The sequence below is a fragment of the Siphateles boraxobius genome, unplaced genomic scaffold (assembly GCF_051911475.1).
Source record: "Siphateles boraxobius isolate OS27281-9 unplaced genomic scaffold, OSU_SipBor_1 15, whole genome shotgun sequence".
Classification (NCBI taxonomy): Eukaryota; Metazoa; Chordata; class Actinopteri; order Cypriniformes; family Leuciscidae; genus Siphateles; species Siphateles boraxobius.
The window spans coordinates 1,120,088-1,142,382 of NW_027508755.1; the positions used below are offsets into that span (position 1 = coordinate 1,120,088).

A 22,295-nucleotide genomic window follows, 5' to 3' on the forward strand; every position below is an offset into this window, starting at 1 on the left:
CCTGCTGTTTCACGTGCAGGAGAAAGCCGTAATGCTGCCGCGAATGTGACGCGAAATATCACGTGAACGAGCAAATCCACAAAGAACGAATAATAAATAAATTATCAAAATCTAAATGTTTTCCAAATTAAAACTAAGTCAAATTGCCATCAAAAATGTAAGATCTTTCATAAGTAAAAATAAGACTTTTTATGGCCTTGAATTTTTAAAATCCAATTTAAGACTTTTTATGACTTTTTAAGTATCCGCGGCCACCCTGTAGCTAAGAGCATTAGTGTAATGGCATAGATTTTTTAGGCTTAAAGGCTAACAAAATGCATCTTAAAATCAAATTATCACATACTTGTTTTTCACATTTGTGTGAGGAACATTCAGTAACACGACATCTCCAAAAATATTCAACCACAGTTTCTTCAAGGATTCTTCAGAGTTTGTATCCAGCAAGAGGTCTAGATTGCAGTCACGGTCAATAACTGAAACAAGCTGAGCCAAGAAGGGAGTTACTACTGCTTGAACTCGCCTCCACAGGGCGTGCCTAAAAAACAAAAATGAACAAATATTGAAAGGAAAAAATATTGAAAGGAAAATTGTTTTAGGTATTAGGTAGAGAGATTCACAAAGCGATTCACTAATAAGGCCTAGTCAAACCACAGAGGTTCCATGTCAACATCTGAATAACAATCCAAAATACGGTGTAATTTACCTAAAAGTTCCACCCTCTTGCAAGGCATCAATATTTAGTGCTTCCCTGGAAACCCAGCTCTTGGCAGAGATTGCGTTTTCATCGTGAGCCATCAATAGAGAATGAATTCGCTTCTTTAACGTTTTCAGAAATTCAGCTGGTAACATAGATATCTAAATATGAATAACAACTTACAGGACAATTAATGAAAGGATTGAATAATAACAGAAACAGCGATAAATCTCACCTTGTAGAATCTCATTGTCAGCCAGGAGCATGAGCAGAATTTGTACTCTTTTGGTGCTGCGGGTGCCCGCCTCGGTCTGATCTCTTAGCATGCCGACTGCACTCTGAACACAGCTACGCACCAGCGCTGTGGTGTCCACAACATTCGCCAAGCCCTAAAGAGCACAAGAGAATTACCTACTGAGTCAACCTAACTGAACTCAACGGTATCACAAATATCCTGTACTGAACATACATTGCTGTCGTTGAGGTTGTGACTCGCAGTATTGTCTTCTACTTCCATCGTCTCTTCTTCTGCGTAAATTTCCTCAACCTCCATTGCTGCAATCAGTAAAAATGATTTGGATTGTTTGAGAAAGTTGATAATCCCTTAAAGAGAACTCAATATTAGATTTTGAAAATAAACCGACTTCACCTTCAGGCTCAGGAACTTTCTCTGCTTTCTCTTCAAACAATTGACTGATGGTCAGACCCTGCAAGGCTTTTATATCAGAGGCGATATCTTTCGATTTTCTGAGGTCATCGATGTGGACTGACTTCCATGGGCCTGATTAAAATAATTTTAAATTCGATTTTCTATTAAACAAACAGTTTTGGTCTGTGATGAAATCAAACTCGTCTTACCGCCATGAAATCCAATGTAAGAAGTTCCACCATCCATTCTAGGCAGTTTAGTGACGAAGTACATAAAAGTCTTTACACAGCCTTCTTTACTGAATTTGTTGATCTCATTGATAGAAGAATACCTGGAAATATATTTCAGGATCAAATCATGCTGCTTTCATTGCATTTACTGAACAAACAAATGTGCCACCAGCCACATTCAACTCACTTCGCAGATGCAATGACATTTAAACTTGGGGAGCCTTCATCAAAATCGGTTTGGATGATAAGTATCTTGTCCCCAGTGGTGTTTTCCAAATAATTTCTGAATGCAGAAAAAAGATTTTAATTAATTTAATTAATTTCTTCTTTAAGAATAAGTGTCCTATTTGTTGTGAAGTGATGTTGTGAACACAATACTTGATTTTCTTGAGGAATGAGTGTTCTGTGTCAAACTGCTGTAGAGAGAGGAGCTCTACGTTTTGGACCACGTTCTGTAGCGGTTCAATTTCAGCTGCGGTCAGAAGCCTTGAGAAGGTGGTCACCTAAAGGATCAGGGCAAAGATGGCAAGTTTAGTGTACAATATTTTTCAAGAGCAGTGGTTCTTAACCTTATTGTCTCCAAAGCCCCATCGATCCTCCATGTAGACTAAGACATTTCGGTTACTTCTGCTATAGTAACAAAGCTACCTTTTTTTATTTTTAAATTACTTTTTTACTCACAAATAGCAAATTATCAGTACTTTCTACCTAATAAAACATTTTACATCTTGACAGAGCTAAAATAAAAATGATAATATTATAAAAATTTTCATAACCTTTTAAAATGTTATATATTTTCATTACTTCATTATTTCCAGGTCTAGAAATCACACGTTTTAAAATTCTAGCGTATATCCAGGTTTTCAAAGACCTTAAAAATGACAGTTGTTGAGGGTATTAATTAAAATAAGAAATATCGTTCTGATTTTTAGCTGGTTTGGCTTGTTTTAAACCATCTTGTCGCCCCTGATTTAGAACCACTATTCTAGAGTAATAGTCAAAGTATTGCTTTACCTCTGTGAAAAAGGCATGGCTAGGCCCTGCTTGCTGTATGTGGGAAAGGATGAAGTCAGCAAGGGAGCTATGCTTCTGCTCTTCAAAGTACATCCTTGACAACTGATCAGTTTCTACACTGGAGAGAGAAGTGCAGTCTAGCCGAACCACGGCATCGGGTGTTGCACAGTTCAAAAGGATCATTTTGGCCTCATCTAAGATTCTAGGATCTGAGAGCTCCATTTTCCCTTTGAGCTGCTCTGTGACTTGCAGTACAACAGACGCACATGTGTCCGAGTGGTAGCCAATGAAAGCATCAGCTGGAAGATAATGACGTGCTTGGGGAGCAATTGTGAGTTTGCTTCTAGCAGAAATGAACGATTCAACCCACTGTTTAAGCTTCTCAACATGGTCCTTTTGCTCACTCTTTAGTACAGTATTGATGTCAAGATAATGTTTCTCCAATCTGTTGATCAGAGGAATGGGAAACTGCTTGTACACGACGTCCTTCTCCTCAATGACGATGAGCCTGAAGTTCTTGTGCACTCTGCATTTGACTCTATGGGTTCCAAGCCCCAAATCCACATATTTCTGACCGCCAAGGCTAACATAATATTGGTTGAGAGCGTCATACAAGCTTTCGTACAAGTTCTGCAAGTTCAGAAGCACGATGGTTTGACCAGTTTCCATACAAATCTTAACACGGTTAATGTTGCGGCATATCTGAGTATACTCCTGGTCTTTTGGAAAGCTTGAACCAAAGATAATCTCTGGTTGGCATTGGTCTCCAAAAAACGTCTGCTGTAGAATTCGAAGGGCTGCATAGTTTTTGGTCAGAACAAGCAGGTATCTGCATTCCTCATCTTGGCCAATGGCTGTGATGTTCTCTCTTACAAGCTCAATGGCACTGATATTGTCAAGCTTTGCTAGGATACCTAGTCTGCTGGTGAAAACTAAGACAGGATCCACATTATCCTTCCCACTGAAGTTCCTTAGCACAGCCTTCACAATCTGGTCTGCACTAGGCTTCTGATTAGAAGCTTTGACAACAGCAAACATCATCTTTATCAAGCTGTAATAGTCTCGCAGACCAAAGAAACCTCTTCCCTGTTTCCTACAGATGTTCAGGTAAGCACGGGCAAATGGCTGAAAGAAATCTCTCACCCTTTCAAGGATCATGGGATCCGAGGAACATATTCCTTTTGCACTCTCAATCAATTCCTTTTCATCGGGATCGCCACGTGAAACAAATATCCCTCTGTTCATCTTGGCTGGGTCCAAAGCCCAGTTCGAGATGCCGATGAATCCCACCTTCTTGTGGGGTACTGGCTGATCATCTATGCATCCCTCTTCCAGCAAAGGATGTAAAGTTTTCAGAGGCATTTTCTGGGAATCTTCAGCCAAGCCTATCTCATCTAGCACTACGACTGAGACATACTCCGTAAGATTCTTGCCTTCCTGAAAACGAGCACATTGCTTGAATGTATTGATGATCCCCTCTGGTGTAGAATGAGGACTGCACTGAAAGGAAACAAGATGGATCTGCTTCAGTTTTCTAAACAAATCTGAATGGGCTGCTTGGCCTTGCATGCCGTCTGCAACCAGAGTTTTAGACAAGGACTTGGAGCTCCCAGGTTTTCCAACCAAAAAGAGAGGTATTCGTAGCTCAATGCAAATCACCATCATGAAGACATTTTCTTTCAAGGCATTGTTTCGAGCAATGGTTTCACCCAATGGAACTCCACTCAGAAAAAGATCCTGAATAACTGAAATCTCCTGCAGCACTTTCACTGGGCTGTAGGTCTCTGGAAGGTACCTGCAAATTTTTTTTCTGTATTTCTCTTTATCCTCCAAGCAGGCATGGTAACACACACCAACAGCCATCAGTAATGACCAAACAATTGGGTTTTTTTCATCAGTATTCCTCTGATTTTGATCATTTCTCTCTGTCCGCTGAATTCTTTCAAACTGGTCAAGCTCTGAAAGTATCATTGGGTAGTTTTTGTAGAACCAGCCAAAAACTTGCATGCAGCGCTCTACATCCCTCAGACTCACAAAACTACACTCATCCTCTCTTGTTCGCATATACATCTGTGAAGCTGAAAGAACATCAGTGATGGTTGTGATGTAATCTGAACTAATGGAATTGGTTTTAACAACCCTTTCGACTATTTGATTGATGTACATTTTCTCAGTATCGTCATTGAGCTGTCCAAAGTCCCAAACTAGTGGAATCATGCTAGGTGGTAAAGCCTGCACTCTGTACACTAGCTGGCGAAGTGGAATGGATCCAAGTTTTTCATCTGTTTCCTCAGCACGAACTCTGTATCCCAAACCAGCGGACTCCAATCTCTTGATCATCACGTCTGTGTGTTTTCTGTATGGGTTGCAAGCAGCAATGATTTGCAAGCCAGTGTCACCTGTCAAATGCTGTCCATCAGCAGTGTTGTCACAGAGAATTTCCTTAATGCTGCTAATTGCCTCTGTTGTGTTTGCTTCATCAAAAAACAACACAGACTCAAACCCATAATCCACCTTGTTTCTTAACGCCATGGCCTCTGCTTCTCTTACTTTGGTGTAAATCATGTCTGAACTTGTCCCTCCATGAACCTTGACTAGTTTCATGTTGTCAGTGGCAACTCCACCTCTGTGCATCTCACAAAGGAATTTGATTAGCCTGGTCTTCCCACATCCTGTCTCACCCATGATTATAACAGGAATCCCACAGCGGAAGCGCATGTGAATTGCCAACATTTTCAATATGTTGTCTGTGGTGAGCTCGTACGTTTCATCTGGATCAAGAGGCCACTGTATTCCCAACACCCTGGAAAGCCTCTCAATTTTCTCCCATCTTGGGAGCTGGTCAAAATCGATGTTGAAAGGGACCCGCTGAAGTTTAAGGCCCTCATAGAGCTCTTTGGTCATGATGTTCTGCTTGATCACTCTTTTTGTTGATGGATCAATAGCATCAATCCCATTCTGTGCATTTGGCTGAAGATGAAAGCCAATGAATGTCATGGACTCATGGTCATCATTGAAGAAAATGTACGGATGTGGTTCTGACTCCCATCGTTTTCTTATCCTAAAGGGAGCTAGATCCTCCTCATTGGCAGAAGAAAGGTCATTGTACAGTCTTCCTGGACTCTGGTCAGAGATACTAAGTGAAGGAGTGGCAAAATCCTTTGCCATGAGAATCATGAAATCAACAACAAAGTTTTTGAATCCCATCAAAGTATCCCCAATGAAAGACACATCACAGAAAACTGTTCTCTCACAATCCCGAAGTTGTAAGTTCAGGAACCAGGCAAAATTACGCAACTCTGCCCAAGAGGGATCTATGATGCCGCAGTACACAAACAACATCTGCAGGCATTCAACATGAGTGCCTTCCACTCCTTGGTACATAAAGGCATCTAAATTGTCACCATTGTAGAAGCGTTGCAGGTACTGATAAGGCCGCTGGTAGGCCTCACTTTTGAACTCCTGATCATCCATAAGGGGATCTACATCCTCCATTATTGATGGATCTTCCTGGATTCTCATTTCCAACTCAAGTACCTCTTTGGGAGGACGACAATAGACACTTGGAAACACATCCAAGTAAGCAGATGGAACATTTGCACCCTACCAACAAAAAGGCAAATTAATACATGAGGCATTTGTCTGATTAATGACAAAAAATTCCTCCGTGATTTAATTAAATAATTTATATCCATTTACTTACAGCTCTTTGGTCATTTCGGGATGTGCTGGCATCAGGTCTCAGGATCTCGATGACATACAAGTGCTTATTACTGGTTTTCCACATGTTTCCTTCTGAGTCTTTGAGGTATCCAAGAATCAACAGCCTGAACAGAAATTCATGAAGTCCTTTTTTTACCTGTAAGAATATAAAATTTATTGAAAAACTGCAGCAACATATATTTCTATTTGTTCATCGAATTAAACGAATAAATAAAGTAACAACCATGGTGGTGACATCAAAATGATAGACTGAAAGCTCCTTTTTCTTGGGGTTGTTGAGCAAGGACTGAAGGATGACATTTTCATCAATTCTTGGGTCAATTAACCTGATGCACTTCAGCTGCGAAGGCCTCTTGGTGATGATCTTCAAGTTCTCATACATTCTTTTAATGTAAAGTGATTTTCCTAAAATGAACCACATAGATTATAATTCTGCGTCTTACACGTTTTGCTAAATATATTTATAACACAGTCTCTTTTTTCCTGTAAGAGTCAGAAAATCTGAAGCTATATAGCCAACTGACATGAATTCTAAAAACTAACTAATTTAAATATATTACTTGAATTTATACTCACCAACTCCTGATCTTTCTGAGGATACAATTCCCACACATTGTCTATTTTTGAACACATCAGCAGCACTGGATATGTCAGCTGGGACTGTAAAATGCGTAGCAAGGTATTGTTGAATACTGATTATTGGTTCTTGGGGAATCAAGTGCAATCTAAATTGACTAAAAGCTGAAGGAAGGTATGCATGTTCTCTATTAGAGGTGCAGACCAACACCAGCCTGTAATCATTTCTGCTCAGAGCATTTTGACGCTGAAAAAATTGCTCCACTTTGTAGCTCACTTCGTAGGTGAGTTGGTCCACATAGAGCATTGTGTATATCTTCTTTCCCTTGTAGCCAGCAGAAAGACAGCGCCTGAGGAAAAGTTCCACTTCTTCATAAGGAGTGGAAGAACTACAGAGGAGTACTTCATCATAGGTTGGTAGAGGCTCATTCTTGCTGCTCATGTAAATTGAAATGCATGATATGAGAATTTCCTCAGAAGGGCAGATGATTAGATTTGGTCTTCCAGTAGACATTCCATTTGGAAGTTTCCTCTGAATGTTCCTTGTTCTCTCATCCTGTAAATACCCATCACCCTCAATTTCACTGGGGCTGTTGGCCAAAATTTCAAGAAGATATCCAAAACTACTGACATCAAGGGAGTCTGGCAGAAAATTCTTCATGTCTCGCATGTAAGCATTCCAAATCACATCAAGCTTTTCCGACTCATTAGCATTCCCCAAGAGATTTTCCAAGTCGTCAAATGTTGGGCATGGCTCCTCAGTACTATCATTTCCAATCACACTGGGGACTTCAACAAAAGTTTGGAAGTCTAAGTCATCATTTTGCTCAGGACCCTTCTTAATTACTTCATACTGAAGCCTGTGCCGAGCCCGTCTTAAATCTGAAGTGGAGCAATCAGGTTTGATAAAGGAGAGCATCATAAGAACTTGATATTCCATTTCAGTCACATTGTTCTGGCTGAGCTGACGGCACATGTAGACTACTTGTTCTGCAGTGTAATAGTTTAAGTAGTAATGCTTAGATCTCTGCTTGTCCATAAAAATCTTCCAGAAGTGTAGGCACCTCTCGATCTTCTTACAGACTTTAGGCAACTGTTCTGTGACTTCACCTTCCACCACGATGGTACTGACAACACTCCCTAAGTTGAAGTCCATTATGATGCATGCATCTTTACTACTAGAGTTGACATTTGCCTCCCAATATCTGAACAATGGATTTCCAGCAACAAACAAATCAATAAAAGCAGAGGCCAACCTCTGTACATTGGCAAAGACCTGGAAACAAGGAAGAAGTTAATTCAGGGATAATTACAATAGCATTGGTGAAACATAACAGAATAAAACAGCTAAAAGCTGAAAGGTCACCTCTGCAAACTGATCAACTTCACACTGGCCTTGATCTCCTTTGCCAGACATAAGCATCAATTTATTCTGAAGATCCCTGAGGTCTTCAAGAGAATAAGTGCGTGTCTCACAGTCCTCATCGTGCTCTTCCATAATTTGAAGCTTCAGAATATTTTCCAAGCATAACTGAAAAAAAGCAATATTCATGATACATATCTGTATCAATTAGGCTATTCGATGATGATAAAGACAGCTAAAAATAAGCATTGTGCTAATTTGGCATGTCATTGCTCTCGAAGGAAACATAGCTAAAATGTAGCTTAAGCAGTGTTTTGGAACCTAATAACTGGTTTTGTAGCTGGTCTAAGCTAGTTAGTTAGTAAATTGCTGGATTATCAGCCTGGGGTGGGTTTCCCAAAGCCAACTATGGTCACAAGTTCCGTCGTTACCAATAGAGTTCAATGGAAATTGCGAGCATAGTTGGCAAACAATGTTTTTGGGAAACGCACCCCTGGATGGGGACCAGGATGAGTTGGTAACCCATCTTGGTCTAGCAACTAATCAGCTGCCAATTCTGTCAAAAATCAGCATGACCACTTTTCATCCCACCTGATTTATTTAAGCAAGGCCTTTGATCATAATGACCAGGTCTCTATTAGCTGACAGTCCAGCTTGTCAATTGCCTAAACCTGCTTGGACTAACTAGAAACCTGATTTTCCCAGCAATGCCCATGACAAAAATGGTCAACCAGCTTGGACCAACTTGAAACCAGTTAGCATGTTGCAAAAGACACAACTTTGCGCTGGATTTTTGACTAAAATCAATTTATATTCAAGAGTATTTCAAACTGTCTGTGTGCATTATCTGTGCAACATGTATTTGAACTCAAACAGTAATGACAAACCTTCTTTTGGTTTTGTGCACTGATAATGTAGATGCCCTTTGTGTTGATAGCTGATGCCAGAGATAGAGAGGACAGTTCCACTGACCCATGGCTATCCTTGACTGTCTTCAACCATTCAATGTGTCTTGCAGAGTCACACTGAAACAAAAAAAATTTTGGTGAACAAAAATATAAACAATCTTGTTTTCTTCCTTGTCAAAGCTGGCAGATACTCTTACCAATTTTTTGGGGAGGTTGGGGTCATTGTCAAGTGCCTTCCAAAGTTTTTTCAGCATATCTTTAAAAAGCCTGAAGTCAGTATCTGGCTTTAAATCATAGAGCATTGAGGAGTACCCAAGAACTGCATCATGGAAACAGGCCACGCGATCCACATCCAAATCATTCTCTCCAGCAGAGATGGAAGCCAAATCCACAAAGACTTTCAACTCATTGATGTCTAAAGTGATGAATAGGAATAACTTTTGCTTACAAAAGAGCATTAAAATAATCACATTCAATTACCAGTGCAAACACCTATTTGGTTACCTTCTAGAGCCTCTTTAACCCACATAACAAAGTTCTTCCTGAGGCCAAGTTCCTGAAGGCACAGTCTACGGGAATCTGTGATGTCCACAAGCACAGTTTTTGCCTGCATCAACTCATTGTCAATGCTGTCAAGACGCTCTTGTTTAAAATCCGCCTGTGTCTACAGGGAAAAAAGCCTCATGGGTTTAACATATGCCTTACTTATTTTAGTCAAAATGAATTTATTTAACAACAAGAAGTATATTGGCAAAAAATTATGACTTACAGTAATAAGCAACTTCTCCAAGACTTGAAAGTCTCCTTGTAGGCAGAGCGTCTGTTTGACCATCATGACCACCTGAGCCGACTCTACTGCCAGATAAAGCTCATGGTACTGCTCGATCTGCTGAATTCTTGTCTGGACCCAACGCTGGCCATCAATGAGATCCAGTTTGCTCATGATAGCAACTTCCGCTGCCAGTTCTTCATATTTTCCCTTGTAGGCCTTGAATGTTGAATCAACCTTTTCAAAAGTTATGCTACCATCTTTAAGGCTTGTGTATATGTTTCTGTAGGTATCATAACATTGTTCGAATATTTCTCTATTAAGATCATCGAGTGTGATATCCTCATCTGCAAACTCTTCTGCCTCATTCACCCAACATGATTTGAAAATGTAGCTGTCTTTATAGGTATTTAGGACCTCCGCCATAGATCGAACATCATCATCAAGCTCAAAGTAGGTGACTACTTGTGACACCGGAGAGGGAATTTGATTTAATGAATGAACGTCCATGAATTCATCCAGGTCCATCTCATCTATATCAATATGGTGTTTTTCTTCCAACCCTTCAAAATCAACTGTAAATCCCAACAAATATTATAGTATTAACATCTCTGTATAAAAACAATCTGTTATTGTCAGGTGTTCAATAGACAGCGTTTACCAGTCACATGCTCCTCTAGACTGCGGCACATTGTAATGAGAGCATCCACCAATGCACTCTCATGATTGATAGCCTTCACCTCCTCTTGTCTACACTGAAGAAGCCTCTTCATGGCGTTGGTGTCCTTGTATTGTTCATTTTCACAAAAACACTCTGGAAAAACAGTAGGGTCATGACTCTTCACATTATAGTATGTTAAAAGGGTAAAATCTTATGTGTGAGATATTTTACCTAAATAAAGCAGCTCAAAGAACGCATTCCTCTTCTGTAGGATGAGATTGAGTAGCTTTATCTTTATTTTCCCTGTTACAAGTTCATGTAAAATGCTTGTGAATAATGACGTTGCTATGGCTAATCTCTCTTTAGCTTCTTCAGAAAGCTTATCGATCAGTTTTTCATCAGCACCTGCAGCCAGAAAAAAATAATAGCTCCATCATCATACTGTTTCAGTCTTTAAACATAGAATGACATGTGGAGGAAACAATGTAATTACCGTGAAGCTGAAAGATATTTTTGGCTGCTGTCCAATCCAGAAGATGTTTGAGAACAGCTTCTTCTTCCTCTAGATATTTTCCTTTGTCATCTTTTGGCCAGGACTTCAGGATGATGGTGGACACAAGTTTTCCAAATTTCCAATTTATATGGAATTTATTTAATGTATCAAAAAGTTTTCCCTCCGATTTATTCTGTTAAAAAAATTCTGAACAGTAACTTAAGTGTACATTTGTCTTATTAAAATCCATAAAACAAAATCATTTGAAACAGTGTACAGATTTGCTCAAAGAGAATAGGAAAGTCTACACCAAATTTATTTCCCTCTCTATGTCCTAATGACTTTTAAAAGTAATAGTTCACCCAAATGAACACTAGCTATGTTTCCATCCATAGTTCAGAATATAACTTATGCTCAATATTGAAATATATAGCATTAAACATTTGCGAATAAAGCACCGTTTCCATCCAGTGAGCCAAAGAAAACAAAATCATCACTTCCTGATAAACTGGTGATAAATATCTCTAGAAGGTTGCTGCAGTAGGAGAAGCCATTGTATATAATAATTTTTGTATAAAATATATTACTTGCGCAGACAAACATAATAAAAACAGTCATGTGATCTTGCTTTCGGAGGCAGATGCTGCTGTTTGGGATCACAGTTGTATAAGACAATTCTGGGAGGTAAATATACTAAACCACTTTGATGGATGTTGCTCAGGCATTTTAGAATAACCAAGACAGATTCTGTGCAACGAGATCGGTCCGCTGGTTGGTCCGGTTATGCCGTCCAATCGCAAAGTCACATGTCTTTTTTTGATGCGCATCAAGGAATTTATTCAGTAAGTGTTTACATTGTATTTTATGCACGTTTCATTATCAGATACATTTTTTTTTATCCGACTCAGTTGAGTGCATAATGCGTTTTTTAATGCGCATTTTTAGAAATTATGCGCATCTTGCCATTTCAATCCAGCAAGTTTTTTATGCGATATAGCAAAATGCACATAAAAATAGGTTGAGGGAAACATAGCTATTATCACCATTCTTTTATAAGAGTGACTAGTACATTATTTAAAATAAAAATTTCTACCTTTGTCTTCAACAAAGGAAGAAAACTCTTGAGGGCAACATGTGGGCAAGTGAATTTCATTTTTGGTGAACTATTTCTTTCCATGAATACATACAATCATAATCAAAATTATTCAACCCCCATTGAAAGTCAGGTTTATTGGCAAAATTAACAGACTTTCAGCTGTTTGCAATGAAAAAAATCTAACAAAAGTAATTGATATAGCTCAACACAACAACTGTTTCAAGTAGTTTTCCCAAACTGAAAATCCAACTTTTAATGATTTACAGACTCTCAAAATTATTCAACCCCCTGAATAGAACCCCTCACGAAACCACAAATCCGCAAAACGTGACGACGTAATTGGGATCGCCTTTAGAGACCAATCTACTTTGAGAGTATTAAAACGAGCCAACGCACATTGGCATGCGATAATTACATCAGCTGCTCTGCTTGCAGCGCCAGCAAGTGCATCGCATATTGTTTTACGCTGAGGAGCCGAGACGTGTTCGGCCGTACAGCGATGGTTAGCAACCATGGTGACGGGACGTTACGTCTCCCATTCCCTCCTTCAGGGAACGAGGGTTACATTAGTAACAGAGACGTTCCCTTTCAGTTGCTCACGTTCGCTGTAACATCGACGTGATGACGTAATTGGGATCCCATGGAAAATGCCATGGTTGCTGCCACATCCAGCGCCCTACGCAAGACTCTCAGGCCTCCAGCTAGTTGGGGCGGAAGACCTGCGTAGATGGAGTTTGAACTGCTGTTCCGTTATAACCCACACAGTGGAACTCTTTGGATTACACTGGGAAAGCGTGCCTTTCCAGGGGAGAGGGACGCTGCGGAAGCCACATCCTGCCCGAAGGGAGGTAACGTGTGGAGAATACACATATGGATTGGCCAGAGGGTCAGTGCAACATATGGAATGTCACTGGGGTGGCTCCAGCCTGAGAAGGGGGAGGCTTCACCAGACAGTGACGGCAGAGCGGACTCTGCCAAGGGAAAGACACGGGCTCACCGCAGGGAGCTGATGGTGGAAGAATACACATGGCGCAGCAAGCCGTCACTAGAGCGGGAATTTTGGTGTTAGTGGCTGGTTGAAGCGAGCACACAGGAAGAAACCCAACCCAACACATAGGCTATAAAACCTAGCGAACGTGTTAGGTGTCGCCCAGCCCGCAGCTCTACAGATATCTGTCAGTGAGGTGCTGTGTGCCAGCGCCCAAGAAGAAGCGACACCCCTAGTGGAGTGGGCTCCCAACCCGGGCGGGCAAAGCACGCCTTCGGCTTTGTAAGCCAAGGCGATGGCATCCACTACCCAGTGGGCAATCCTCTGTTTGGAGACAGCACTTCCCTTCTGCTTGCCTCTGTAACAGACGAAGAGCTGATCTGAGGTCACGAGCCTTTGCATTCTGTCCACGTACAGGTGCAGAGCGCGGACGGGACAGAGAAAAGCCAGGGCTGGGTCTGCCTCCTCCGTAGGCAGCTTTTGCAGGTTCACCACCTGGTCCCGGAAGGCAGTGGTGGGAACCTTGGGCACGTATCCGACTGCCACGTATTCAGCAGTCGGTCTCAGGATCACGTGAGTTAGCCAGGCCGAATTCTAGGCACGATTCGTCGACCGAAAATGCATGCAGGTCCCCTACCCTCTTGATGGAGGCCAATGCAACCGGGAGTACTGTTTTACAGGAAAGAATTTTTAACTCCGCTGACTGCAAAGGCTCAAAGAATGGTCTCTGAAGTGCCGAAAGGACCAGAGACAAATCCCAAGAGGGTATAGAGAGCGGGCGAGGAGGATTTAATCTCCTACTGCGGTCCGCATCCCGTCCAGGGACCAGACATGGAGTTTCCAGAGGTCTAGACGCAGGTGCCATAGGGTGCCCCGTCTCTGAGAGAGCAGGACCTCTCTCAGAGGAATGGGCCAAAGAGGAGCACTAGTTCCAGGAACCAGGTCCGGTTGGGACAATATGACGCAACTAACAAAAGACTTGCTCCTCGTCCTCCCTGACCTTGCAGAACGTCTGTGCAAGAAGGTTCACTGGGGGAAACGCTTACTTGCATAGGGGCCAGCTGTGTGCCAGAGCATCTGTGCCGAGGGTCCCCTCGGCCAGGGAATAGAACAACTGGCAATGAGACTTGTCCGGGGCGGCAACAGATCTACCTGTGCGGTCCCGAAGCGCCTGAAAAACAGCTGGACCACCTGGGGATGGAGTGGCCATTCTCCCAGTAGCACCTGCTGCCATGGGAGCTCGTCGGCTGCACGGTAGAGCAGGCCCGGAATAAAAATGGCACAAAGCGACCTCAGATGCTTCTGACTCCAAAGGAGGAGATGGCGGCCGAGTTGTGACATGCGACGGGAGCGTAGACCACCCTGACAGTTGATGTACGCAACGGTCGCAGTGCTGTCCGTACGGACCAGTACATGCTTGCCTAGTAGTGGCGTTTTGAAGCGGCCCAGCGCAAGATGTACTGCTAACAACTCGGGACCACACCCATCTCGGGACGCGATCATGGAGCCAGTGTTGTAGCGGCCTCAAATGAAGCAATCCGAGTGGCGTTACCGCGTCTGCAGATGCCATATGCCCCAAGAGCCTCTGAAGCAGTTTCAGTGGTGCTGCTGTTCTGCGTCTCAGCGTGCTCACGCAGTTCAACACTGACTGATACGCTGTCATGTGGATCGAGTCCAACTCCATAACAAGAAAAGAGATCCTCTGCCCAGGGGTGAGTTTTCTCTTTTCCCAGTTGACCCGAAGCCCTAGGTGGCTGAGGTGACTGAGCACCATGTCCCTGTGTTCGCACAACTGCTCTCTCGAGTGGGGAGAATAAGCAAGTCGTCGAGGTAGTTGAAAATGCGAACACCACGCTCGCACATGGGAGCAATGGCCGCCTGGGTGGCTTTCGTGAAGACTTGGGGCGACAGGGCCAGCCCGAAGGGTAAGACTTGTACTGATATGCCCCTCCCTCGAACGCAAAGCGAAGAAACGGTCTGTGTCGAGGGAGAATCGAGATATGAAAGTACGCGTCCTTCAGGTCGATCGCTGCAAACCAATCTTGGGGACGGATGCATTTGAAAATGCATTTCTGAGTAAACATCTTGAACGGCAGCCTATGAAGGGACCGGTTCAGGACGCGCAGGTCCAAGATAGGTCGTAACCCACTGCTTTTACTGGGTACAATGAAGTTCGGGCTGAGAAGATTGTGTCCTTCGCCAGTAGGACGAGCCCTCACTATAATCCTCTGGTCACCCTGGCTATGCAGAAGTAGCCCTTTTCTGGAGCACCAGAAGAAGAACTAGATCGGGGCATAGGCGAGGGGACTCCAACTCGTTTGAGGCACTTGAGTCTCAACCATGCATCTAGAGCGCCGAACGACGCGCGCTGGGTTGCTGTGACAACCCACGCTGTCAGCCGGCAGCTCGACGGCACATGGCACGCTGAACACTTAACCCTCTGAGGTCGGCTATCACGCGGGCGCGATAGTCTCGCCTTTTTTTCTTATCAGTGCAAAAGAAACTCAAAATACTCTGTTGATTTTGATCTTACATATAAAGTGTTGTACATCATTAGATCCTGATAAGTGTCTATTTTTTTGTGGATACTCACAATAAAAATAAAGTGTTGTGCTTGTCGCCAAATAAATAAAAAAAAAAAACATGATGCGCGTTCTGCCTTCTCTCTGTCAGTTAAGTCCATTCTGAAACGCGTCCGAAAATTAACTGTAATTCCGCGAATACTTGTCATACAGGCACGAGTGTTTTTCCATAATGAAGCTTGAACTCGCTTCTTTTAAATGAATTAATTAAATGAATCAAATTAATTTATATAAAAAAACAAGTATTCTCAGTTTATGTAATCTGTATGAAAAGAGAGAGATGTCAGTCTTTTCTTTCCAGCTCATTATACCTGATTACGTGTTAATGTGACACGCCCACGGAGAGCGCGCGGTATTCAAACGCAAATGATCTAAGGCAAGCCATTCAAACATGCCAACGCCCACCAACTGGATTATAAAACACATCATGTTTAGTCAGTATCTTACTACAGCTGTGTACATAGCGTATCCCTACGCTGTGAGCAATAATACTATCTAATAACCCTGGAAAGTAGGCTAAATGATGAATGAACGGCACAGGCGTGCGCGCGCTTTGTTTACTACAGTTATACAGCGCGTGTCTGTGCCGTTCATTCACTCTCGCACCTACATTAGTAAACGTTATGTTTACATGAACACATCCAAACTATATTGCTATAGCGTACTAAGATGAGTAAAAATAGACTGAAATATTTTGAAATAAAATGTCTGTATAAGCAACAAACTGCAAATTCACATGTATATGCTAATATATCATACACAATATGTTACAAATATTGTAACAAAGACTAAATATGAATGTTAGGCAAGATTTTGTGATTAGTTTTTGGATAGATTATAACGTTTTGACTGTAAAAAAAGACTACTGTCACATTAAATAGGTATGCTTTTGTTCACCAATTTCTGCTCATAGTTAAATATACTAAGTTAAGTATGATGTTTTGTCAAAAATAAAGTAGGTATATTGAATTATCAACTAAGATGTTATTATAGTGTTTGTTCCAATATTCAAACTAATGAATCCTTACCTTTTTTTAATATGTATGATAAAATGTATACTTTCTACAAAGAAATACACTTGAAATATTGTTAAAATTGTAATTGGTGTTGTAATTGTAACCTATTTGTAATTGGTTACAATTTCTAATTGTAAAATATGTATATATAGATAATTTCTTTTGTCCTTGCATTCTTTGGGACACTGTGACACAGCTGTGTGAAAGGGCTAATTAATATGCAGCTCATTATGAATGTGGCACATTATCTGGCCTTTGTCTTCTCAGGTGTGAACACGCCTCCACGCATATTGCCTTTCCAAACAAAAGGTGTCTTATAAAATTTAAATCAATGTATTGTTTTGTGTAAATGATTAGGCAGGATGATTTTCAGATCATTTTGAAGCAAAAATTCTAGGCAACAACACTCATTAGTCAAAAGTGTTGTGGACACATATTTAGTATGTGTTTTGTGGCCTTATTTCAGACACTTTAAGTTTTAGTTTTTTCAATAACCACGCATAAACATTATTCTCTAAAAAATACAAACTTGTACATGCATGTTGCTCACATATTATGGTAGCCCCGTTTGTGTTATATAGAGTGAATTTACACATTTGCCATTAACATGTTTATAAATAACTGAAAAAAGCACAAATGTCAGAGCATGTCAGAACACCTCCAGTACCCCAAAAACCCCTTAGACCCTTAAACCTTAATAAGAAAGGCAAGACAAACAACGTGCCGACGTGGTCATGCTCTCAGAGAGAACATAAACCACCAACGAGCACAGTTTCAGCACACTTAAGCCCAGGCATGTAAAACAGTGATTGTGGCCATCAGATGAGGATAGGAAATGACCGAATCCAGAAACACACGGTTTGAATGACGTCTTGAAAAAGACGCAGTGTCAAACCGTGTATGCCCTTTCAGGAAAAAACTGCTCTCTCTGTTGCTGAAGCACCCAGGGATGACTGCGGCTACACAACAGGACGATAGTACAAGCCTGATGTGAGCACTCACATTCTAATTGAAGGCGCAACATTCTGAGCTGTGAAAACAGCTGTTTTGACGGCTCTCTGTGAAATCGCGCCCGGCGCAGTCTGCGCCGTAACACCAACACCAGCTTTAAAGAGGCAGAGGTTCTCCTGAAGAGTAGACTCGTTTTCTTCTTTTGAAGTTTAACACTGTCAGAAGATTGTAGAGCAGGAACAGTAGAACCGCTCGGCTCCAAAGCGAAAGACAATATGCGATGCACCTGCTGCTCGTTATATGCTCGCGCTGCAAGCAGAGCAGCTGATGCAATTATCGCATGCCAATGTGCATTGGCTTGTTTTAATACTCTCAAGGTAGATTGGTAACCACCCTTACGTCGAACGTGAGCGACTGAAAGGGACCAGGTGTTGTCTCACTAATCAAGGGCAACATTAGTTGCACCAGGTGTGCTTGAGATAGAACACATGAAATACAGGCTAGGTTTGTTAAGTGTCAAATTTGACTGCATGTTAGAAATATGGCTAAGTAAAAAAAAAAAGTTAAGAGGAGATTTCATCACCCTTCAAAAACAAGGAACAGGATACAAAAAGAGCAAAGTGACTAAATGTTCCTAGAGTTCAAAGTTAAAGGAACAGTGGTTGCACTACCTGGACGGGGCAGAGAAAGGAAGCTATCAACGGCTGCAACCAGATTTATGAGAAGGTTCAGAAAAACCCTTAAGCGACTGCAAAAGACCTGCAGCAAGACTTTCTGGCAACAGGCACTGAGGTTTCAGCTTTCATATAGGCGATTACTAAACTCATGCCAGAACTACACCACTACTGACCCAAAAGCGCAAGAAAAGTCAGCTCCTATTTGCTCAAAATCATATAAATAAGCCACAGAGGTTTTGGGATTCTGTTCTGTGGAGCGGTGAAACAAAACTGGATCTTTTCAGCCTTTACGCCTCATTTGCAGCAGCTCATAACAGCAAAAGGGTGTTCAACTAAGTACTAAAGATGCTTGATATGGAGGGGTTGATTCATTTCGAGTCATTAAAAGTTGCATTTTGAGTTGAATTTTGGGAAACCACTAGAAACATCTGTTGTGTTGAGCTATTTCAATTACTTTGTTTGATTTGTTCATTGCAAACAGCTGAAAGTCTGTACATTTTGCCAATAAACCTGATTTGCAATGGTGGTCACAATTTGTAACTGTATAAACTATATATTGGCCATATTGCCCACTCCTAGCACAAGCAATTCAAACCAGCACGTTTTTGCAACTAAATTCTGCGAAGTAATGGGTTTTAAAATAGTTTATTACACAGCCAATGCATTCTACGTTACATGATTATGATTCGTCAATTGCAGCATTCAGGGGTCAGACTAGGTTTTGGTCCTAATCTCATTTTATTTAGTGTTCTAATCTATGTGTGTATGATGTTGAATGACTCGTAATGTCAGTGAGAATGAAGTGCAAAGACCTTTACCTGGCATATTGTGGTAACAGCCTGGAGAGCACACTTCTCTACACTATCCACCAAAAAAGGCTGGGAGCCATTAAGTTCCTCAATCTTTGAGCAATAAACCTGGATTTGGTCCAGTTTATCTTCCTAATAAGGGTGAAAAGGGTGAAAATATCTTATTAACAAATTCAGAAGATGTGTCAGCAAAAAAAGCAACATTTTAATATCAACTATTACAATGATTTACATCTGATGAGCCTTAAGTTCATATAAATCGATAATATATTAATATGATCAATTAATACTGCAAGTTCAGAACTCTAAAGCTAACACATAATTTCTTTTGCCATATTACTGTAGATTCAGTAGTGTGCAGTAAACACTGTCAAGAGTATTTTAGTACATTATTCCCTGCACAGTGGAATTATGCAGAATGCTAACAAAACTGAAGGTCAAGCATTTTTGATTATTTGTATTTTATTTTATTTTATTGAAATATGTAATTAAAATATTAGACAGATTCTTGACTCCCAACCCAACTAGATGTGTATTCTGGAACAGTGTTGTATTACCTGTTGATATTTCCCCTCAAAGTCCATTGTAAATGTCTCTCTCCATTCTTTAGTGAAGTCCTTACTCATGAAATCTATGGCAATAATGTTATTCCAAATCTGTAAAACAAAACATAAAATATCATAATATATTATAAAGATTTACAAATGTGGACTAAACTGGTTAGTTTGGATGATCATTCATGTTCTGCTTACTTCAACATCTTTAGTGAAGCTGCTACCCGAATATAAACTGCTGTTCAAAAGCCCTCCTTTGAAAGTTTGTCTGATCCACGCTCTCACAGTCCGCTTGGCATCATTGAGTAACGCAAGAGTCTTCTCAGAAAAAGTGTCTGCTTCTTGTGTTGTCTTAAGGTTGAATTTGAAATTGACAATAAATCAATTTGATGTCTTCTAAATGTCTATTGGCTTTAATCAGTAATTTTAAACAAAGATGATCTTAGGATGGATTACCTGGGCAAATCCTGATACAGAGGCCACAAGGTTCATGCAAGCAACAGGAATATCAGTGAAATTCTGTGAATATCTGTAGTAATGCACTAGATTGCAGATCTTCTCTAGAAGTTTGCAAGTTGTTTGTATGCACTGAATGCCATAATCCTCATTCAGACAGCTGCAACAGCAATGAAAGCAAGTTAACCAGTAGAACCTGATAGGGCTATTGGATTTGTTTGGATCTCTTTTTTTACATTTTAACTACAATCCACATTTTTATTTTATTTAATCTTTTTTTAAATTTTGCAATTGTGTTAATTTTCTTCACTTCTCCAATCAACTTGGGCTGTGACTATTGCCACTTCAACACCAAATTATTAAAAATTTACATTATTTACATAAAAGGGAATTAAACCAGAACAAATATAAATATAAAAAATATATTTAGATGGAAATTAATTTAATTGTTCATTGAATTTAAGTTGAAGAACGTTACCTGTATCTTTGTTCGAGCAAGTGACTTTGAATGAGTGCCAGAGTGTCCGCTACACTCTAAGGGAAAATAATAATAATTAAATATGGACAGTCCAAACGGCAGCATTTTTCTCGGTTACAGTTCCTTTTATTTGCCAAAGGTACATTACATGCTAATTTAAGCTGGTTTGTACATATATGTTTTTTTCTGCTGATAGCTTGATACTCACTGTGGAAGTGCTGTAGTTTATATCATTGGGGCATTTCATAGAGAAAAGCTGCAGGATGTCCAGGAGCTCTACATGTATGATGGAGCTGCACTCGGCCAATTCATCTACAGTCATCAGATACATCCAAGAACGGGCCAGCAGTCTGTCTACCTCAACCAAATGTCCATGTGCCTTCATGAGATTAAACAGTGCCCTAAAGTAAAGGGATTCGACAATGACGTAAAAATAAAATAAAATCAAGTGTTTACCCAAAAGTTTTATACCTGGAAATTCAAAATTAAAACCACAGAAAAAACATTTGGAAACCTGCAGACAAATGTAATACCTTCTATCTTGTGTACTGAGGGAAGGTACAGCAGCTGATCTGAGTCCCTGCAGTCCAGCCCAGCTCAGCTCAGACTTTGAGATGACCTTAGTAAACACTGGCTCAAATGGTTTTGAAGTGCCTCTGAGAAGGTGCAGAAGTGGAATTACGATGATCCATCTGGACATGTTCTCAACTCTCACTCGGTTGATCAGCGCTTCCACCATGTCAGGTAAGCTGAAGATTGTAATCAATGTTATCAAGACCTTTTAGATACTGATACTTTTCCTTAAAACAAGCTGGACCCAGGTCTGTTCTTGGCACATTAAACTGTATAAGCTTCCTTGACAGCATTTGTGGCATGCTGTCGGAAAATACGTTTGGCAATTTATAAAAAACAAATCAAAATACCATATTGTACTGGATGGTTTAAAACTACGTTGGAAAGCATGATTTTCAGTGATTAATCATTTAAATTTCAGTTTGATCCAAAATTTAACACTGCTCTGTGTTTATATAGGAACCACCAGCAGGGTGTTATAAGAGATTTCCACGACGCATGCGCGAGAACTGAGAAGAGGACGTTCTTCTTCTAATACTTCTTGTTCAGTTCTCGCGCATGCGTCGTGGAAATCTCTTGAACTCTCGTCTCAGGCCCACAAGGAAGAAAAGGAATAGTCGAATAAAGTCGTTATTTATGTTGTTTTTTTCGGAAAAAAGTATTCTCGTCGCTTGATAAACTTATAGTTGAGCCACTGTAGGCACATGGAATATTTAAACATGTTCTTTAATGACTTTCTGGGCCGTCAAGTTTCATTCCCTCAGGCAGCCTATGTAGCAGTGATCCACCTCTCAGATTTAATCAAAAATATCTTCATTTGTGTTCTGAAGATGAACGAAGGTCTTACGGGGTTGGTACAGCATGGGGGTGAGTAATTAATGACTTAATTTTCATTTTTGGGTGAACTAACCCTTTAATTGGTATCATCTTTACTCTTAACCTGGTGTCGTGCCACAGACCTAATTTAAATATTATGCAGGAAACAGAAATCCGATCAGTTATCTAGACACAGAGGCTCCTTAATGTGAACGAATG

The 22,295-nt window shown here is 40.8% G+C and overlaps 1 protein-coding gene across 1 annotated transcript in view; it reads right to left on the reverse strand.

The window, feature by feature from the left end:
• Window positions 1-22,295, reverse strand: part of LOC143738609 (E3 ubiquitin-protein ligase rnf213-alpha) — an 89,417-nt gene that overhangs the window by 46,721 nt on the left and 20,401 nt on the right. The window contains exons 13-39 of the mRNA XM_077230608.1: window positions 21,221-21,436; window positions 20,896-21,088; window positions 20,688-20,743; window positions 20,210-20,369; window positions 19,952-20,104; window positions 19,757-19,855; window positions 19,209-19,331; window positions 11,081-11,273; window positions 10,819-10,992; window positions 10,588-10,740; window positions 9,927-10,501; window positions 9,662-9,821; window positions 9,355-9,572; window positions 9,137-9,274; window positions 8,253-8,417; window positions 6,887-8,162; window positions 6,534-6,715; window positions 6,291-6,446; window positions 2,588-6,190; window positions 1,952-2,076; window positions 1,761-1,856; window positions 1,553-1,674; window positions 1,344-1,475; window positions 1,164-1,249; window positions 930-1,083; window positions 704-839; window positions 344-535 (exon numbers count right to left, since the gene is read on the reverse strand). Coding sequence (XP_077086723.1) covers window positions 344-535; window positions 704-839; window positions 930-1,083; window positions 1,164-1,249; window positions 1,344-1,475; window positions 1,553-1,674; window positions 1,761-1,856; window positions 1,952-2,076; window positions 2,588-6,190; window positions 6,291-6,446; window positions 6,534-6,715; window positions 6,887-8,162; window positions 8,253-8,417; window positions 9,137-9,274; window positions 9,355-9,572; window positions 9,662-9,821; window positions 9,927-10,501; window positions 10,588-10,740; window positions 10,819-10,992; window positions 11,081-11,273; window positions 19,209-19,331; window positions 19,757-19,855; window positions 19,952-20,104; window positions 20,210-20,369; window positions 20,688-20,743; window positions 20,896-21,088; window positions 21,221-21,436 — 9,036 coding nt within the window. The remainder of the gene's footprint in view (window positions 1-343; window positions 536-703; window positions 840-929; window positions 1,084-1,163; window positions 1,250-1,343; window positions 1,476-1,552; window positions 1,675-1,760; window positions 1,857-1,951; window positions 2,077-2,587; window positions 6,191-6,290; window positions 6,447-6,533; window positions 6,716-6,886; window positions 8,163-8,252; window positions 8,418-9,136; window positions 9,275-9,354; window positions 9,573-9,661; window positions 9,822-9,926; window positions 10,502-10,587; window positions 10,741-10,818; window positions 10,993-11,080; window positions 11,274-19,208; window positions 19,332-19,756; window positions 19,856-19,951; window positions 20,105-20,209; window positions 20,370-20,687; window positions 20,744-20,895; window positions 21,089-21,220; window positions 21,437-22,295) is intronic.